The sequence below is a fragment of the Cebus imitator genome, unplaced genomic scaffold (genome assembly GCF_001604975.1).
Source record: "Cebus imitator isolate Cc_AM_T3 unplaced genomic scaffold, Cebus_imitator-1.0 Scaffold399, whole genome shotgun sequence".
Taxonomy (NCBI): domain Eukaryota; kingdom Metazoa; phylum Chordata; class Mammalia; order Primates; family Cebidae; genus Cebus; species Cebus imitator.
The window spans coordinates 803,910-808,727 of NW_016107714.1; the positions used below are offsets into that span (position 1 = coordinate 803,910).

General features: G+C 51.3%; 1 protein-coding gene across 3 annotated transcripts in view; it reads right to left on the bottom strand.

The window, feature by feature from the left end:
• DQX1 (DEAQ-box RNA dependent ATPase 1) overlaps positions 1–4,722 on the bottom strand; it is an 8,986-nt gene extending 4,264 nt beyond the window's left edge. For 2 of the 3 annotated variants that reach the window (XM_017508754.1, XM_017508752.1), the window contains exons 1-8: positions 4,303–4,722; positions 3,663–3,918; positions 3,191–3,384; positions 2,101–2,485; positions 1,525–1,752; positions 1,336–1,435; positions 1,074–1,232; positions 798–989 (exon numbers count right to left, since the gene is read on the bottom strand). In XM_017508754.1, the coding sequence (XP_017364243.1) occupies positions 798–989; positions 1,074–1,232; positions 1,336–1,435; positions 1,525–1,752; positions 2,101–2,485; positions 3,191–3,384; positions 3,663–3,899 (1,495 nt within the window). In that variant the 5' untranslated portion in view covers positions 3,900–3,918; positions 4,303–4,722. The remainder of the gene's footprint in view (positions 1–797; positions 990–1,073; positions 1,233–1,335; positions 1,436–1,524; positions 1,753–2,100; positions 2,486–3,190; positions 3,385–3,662; positions 3,919–4,302) is intronic. The other variant, XM_037731448.1, reaches the window with a different exon arrangement.
• Between the last annotated feature and the right edge of the window lie 96 nt (positions 4,723–4,818).

Below are 4,818 nucleotides of genomic sequence, written 5' to 3' on the forward strand. Positions count from 1 at the left end.
AGACGGGGTTTCACCATGTTGACCAGGATGGTCTCGATCTCTTGACCTCGTGATCCACCCGCCTCGGCCTCCCAAAGTGCTGGGATTACAGGCTTGAGCCACCGCGCCCGGCCAGGTTTGGAAATTTTAAGGCTAAAGGTAGCACTTCAAACCATGGGTGTGGATAAACTTGCTCAAAGGGTTCGGGGAATAGAAAACAAAAGAGGCAAGAATAGAACTCTGAGGACCAATTTATAGTGGATAAGCAGAGGACAAAGAGCCCAAGGAAAAGACTAGGGATGGCTAGAGAGGTAGGAATAAAACCATGAGGAGCAGCCTTACAGAGGCCTAGGGAGGAGGCCGTTTCAAGGTGGAGTGGTCAGCAATCTCGAGTGTCAAAAGAAGGTCATGGATAAGGGCTCAAAAGTGTCCACTGGATTAGGCATCTGGGAGGTCACAGTGAGTTGAAAGCTGTTTCACTGGCATGGCTGGAGTGCAGTGCGTGAGCAATACACCAGTTAGAACAGGATAGAAATCATGCTATATAGCTGAAGGGGAGGATAGGGTTGAGGAAGAGGGGTGTGTGAGTTCTAGCACTAACAGATTAGGAGAGATTTAAGCATACCAGGGGCAAGAACCAGTAGAGAAAAAAGGCTAAGAGACAAGAGGGAGACAGGCGACTAAGCCTGGTTCTTTAGGCATTGTGAGGGGTGGCATTGGGAGCGGAGAAAAAAGGGCTAGGCTCAGGAGCACCAAAACCCAAGAGGAAGGGCTGAAGTGGCTGCAAGAGCTATGGATTTAAAGCAGCAATTTTATACCTGTGAGCATGGCAGCCAGGGTGAGCATCTCGTCCACACAGTCAAACTCGCATGAGGCCAACAGGGCTTTGGCCAGCTCAGGGGCCAGAGGGAACTCTGATAGGATGACACCCAGATCTGACAGGTCCCCATCATCATCCAGGGCTGCCAGATAGTCTAAATCTTCCAGGGCCTGCATCAGTGCTTCTGGAGCTGGTGAGAAAAAGGGGCTTATAAGATGTGAAGTTTCAGAACTGGATGGTCAGATGGCAGTGCTTGGGCAGGAGAGGTACTCACCAGGCTGGTCCAGGAAGTGACACTCCCCAGGCTCTGCAATCTGTCTCCTTTTTAGTAGTAACACCAGGGAGCTCAGATTCTCCTCACACACCCTGGGTTGGGGCAATGGAGGAGCTTCTAGTTCTAAGAAGGACTTAGGATACAGGCAGAGGCAGGATCCTGAGGGGAAAAAGACCTGGGAAAGAAGACCACTGTAGATTTCTCAGGGCTTGCATGTTGGTGACTCTTGGCTTTTTATTTCAGTGAGGGCAAAGGCTCTTACCTGGTGGGAACCCTCTTGCCCGCAGTTGTCTTGCCTCTGCCTGACACTTGCTGATTGGCCTCAACACTTGGAATTCTGCTCGGATCCTAGGGTTGTAAACCTGTTGCCCATCCCCCAACCAAGGCCAAGACAGATCAGAGTGGGCCATTTCTGTCTTTACTACCCCACCGCCATCTCTCTCCCACTCACACTTCGGAGCTCCAGTCCTGAGTCGATGACATGTCGGATGGAAGGGAGGGAGAAGGAGAAGTCAGCCAGCCAGTGAGTGACCACGACTTTTCGGGCATCTGTGTCCTCATACACAGCCTGAACGGCTTGTCCACAGTCTGGGTGAAGGGGCAGTACTCGTGGTGGAAGCCCTTGGAGAGGCAGGGACTCTACCTTCCTGGACAAGGATTCACAGCACAGGGAAATTTCCTGAGGAGAAGGGTGGGGCATTAGGGTAGTTCTCACCTTTTTGGTGTCACAGATTCCTTTGAAAAAACTTTTGAAAGTGATGGCCCTTCACTCTGAGAAAATGCAAATACTCATAAAGTTGAAGATTTTATAATTTTGGGGGTTCACTGAATCACAAATCTCTGCATTAAAGGGAATAAAAAAAGTGAGTGGTAGACCTCTTTACCTGGAAATCCTCAAGTTTTTCCCTGGGACCCCAGCAGAGTGTAAATATTGCAACTCTACTATTCCTCACAGGCATTGCTCCTATTCCCATTCCCCTGGAAGATGATAAGTACCTCCTTTTGCAGGCTTTTAAAAAATTTTTACCTCCTCACTGGGTAGGTACACTAGCACGTCTCCTGGAGCCTCCTTCTGACACAATTCAAGCACTGCTTGGCAGGCAGCTTCCACCCGGTCAGAGGGGATGGTGTCCTGGTAGATGGTGGAAGGTCTCTTGCCAGGCTCTCTGCGTATATGCACAACAGGAGGATTGCCCCAGAAGTCTCGGAGCTTAGGTTCAAGGCCTGGGTCAGTAACCACAACCACTCTGAGGTCCCCTGGGAGGCTTTCCAGCCTGGCATCTTGCAGTAGCCCCTGGAGTGAATCCGATGCCACTGACCGCTCCTGAGCCTCGTCTAGTACTAGCACGCCCCAGGCTCCAGTGCCCCGGGTCGAGGCCACCTCCTGCAGAAGTAGCCTGTCCCAGCAGAACCTGTTGGCATTGGTAGTGAGCAAGGGAATCAGTGTGGACAGTGACCAGCTCCACAAGCTCAGGGAAACTTCTCCCCAAGGGACGTAGATTTTGATAGTGAAGGTCAGAAAAAGACACTGTGATTTCCTGAGCCTGTGGACCTATATCTGTGACCTCACAACCCCACTGAGAACACTTCGTTCACAAGGTATACTCCAGCTGGGAAGTGACAGTTTTCTGATGAGGGTGTGGCTGAATGTCTGAGGTCCCTGGCTGGGATTCAAGGGCTTAATTTAGCCATTGCACCAAATACAATTGCATGAGTTGGGGCCAGGCGTGGTGGCTCATGCCTGTAGTCCTTGCACTTTGGGAGACTGAGGTGGGCAGATCACTTAAGCCCAGGAGTTTGAGACCAGCCTGGGCAACATGGCAAAAATATAAAAATTAGCCAGCCATGGAGATGCATGCCTGTAATCTCAGTTACTTGGGAGGCTGAGGTGGGAGGATCACTTGAGCCTAGGAGGTTGAGGCTGCAGTGAGTTGTGACTGCATCATTGCACTCCAGCCTGGGTGACAGAGTGACACCCTGTCTCCAAAATAAATAAATAAAATAAAGTAAATAGAGTGAGTGGGGCTGAGGGAGGGTATGGTGAGATGTCAGAGGAATGGGCTTGTTTCTGCTGAGTGTGGGAATTAGATTGGGGTAAGGCCTGCAGCGGGCCCCACCTGAGCAGGGTGTTGGGCCCTGTGCAGTCCTCCTGGGGGATGCTGTATCCAACCTCATGACCCAAGGTCAGGTCCATCTCATCAGCAACCCGCAGAGCCAGGCTCCGGGCTGCAAGAGGGTAGGGCTGCGTGACCGTAACCTGTCCTTTCTGGAACCCTCTGGCCAGCGCAAACTCTGCACACCACTGAGGAATCTGGGATAGAGGTAGAGGACAACCAGTGAGGAATAAGTAGGATTTCAGTCCGAAGTGCTCAGGGAACTATGGCCACTTTAATTTTTCCTTATTTGGGGAGTCTCCTGGTCTTTTACCAGCCTCCTGAGCCAGCCTAACCCATCCCATCTCTCTTTCCTCACCTTTCCCATGACCCCACACAGCCCAGTCCTCCCTTGCCCAGGGAAAGGCCAACTCCCTAGCTAGCTCCTCCCTTTGTCCACTCCCAGAATCTGCCCACCCCCACAACCCAGCCACACCTGGGTGCTCTTGCCAGAACCAGGCTCCCCAGATACCAGCACCACTCCAGTGGGGTTACTCTCCAACTGCTCCAAGAAGGTAAAGCGAGCAGCCCAGATGGGCAAGGCTTGGCGCTGTTCCAGCAGCTCATAGTAGCGGGAGGAGAAGGGAAGCCCATCAAAGGGGTTCACAGCCAGTTCAGACTCCCTAGGACTTGGGCCATATTCTTCTGCCAGCCTCAGAGGCTGAGAGGCCATGGTGGCTCTCTGGCAGGACCTGCAGAAGTCAGGGCAGCCAGTAAGGTCATATTTGGTGACTGATATCCCACCTCAGCCCTGATCCTTAACTTCTACCTTCAGGTGATCATGCTCTGGGGCCCAACCGTCCCAGTGTTTCCTGCCAGGAAACAGTGCTAGGCATTTTGATAAGGGGCTATTGAGAGTTAGTAGACAGTCCCTGTAGTCAGGTAGTAGAAATCTACCTGATGCTATTACCCTGTCAGCAGGTAGTAGAAATCATGTTACTTAGGCAGGGGTCCTCAGGGGCAGTAGAAATTATGTGAGACCTAGTAACCTATGGGAAGGTACTGGAGGAAAAAGGATAAAGAATATAGGGGGCAGGGAAAGGAACAGCAGAGTCACAGAGATCCTTGATTCAAACCTGGTTGCAGCTCTAGAATACGTCAGGACAGCAGCCCGCTCCAGACCCTCGTAGCTAGTCACCACAAACCCTGACTGTGTTAAGTACAAAGGTGAATTCCAGCTCTACCCCAAGGCTTGGCTCAAACTTCATATCCTGAAACCTGTTTTTGGGTGGGGCTATTTGCTCCACCCTAATTAACTTAGTCAGGAACCTATGGAAAACAGGCTACCACCACACTGAGCATGTGTGAACTCTATAGATGATGCGTACTGTGCTTGTAAAAGGCATGCTGGGATTTGTAGTTTTGCAGCAGCTTCTTCCAAAACCTGGGCTGAACGCCCACGCTGGGTCTTCAGTTCAGTTACGCTTCCTTAATTTATCACTCATCCCTTGGCATGAGGAGGTGATTTTAGACAGTTGTAGTCTGACTACCCCCCTTAAATGTACAAGGAGACTCTCACCCCCATCCTTCCCAGCCAAGGAATAAGGAACCCACTCACAGGGCTTTTGAGACCCAGAGAGACAACAGACACC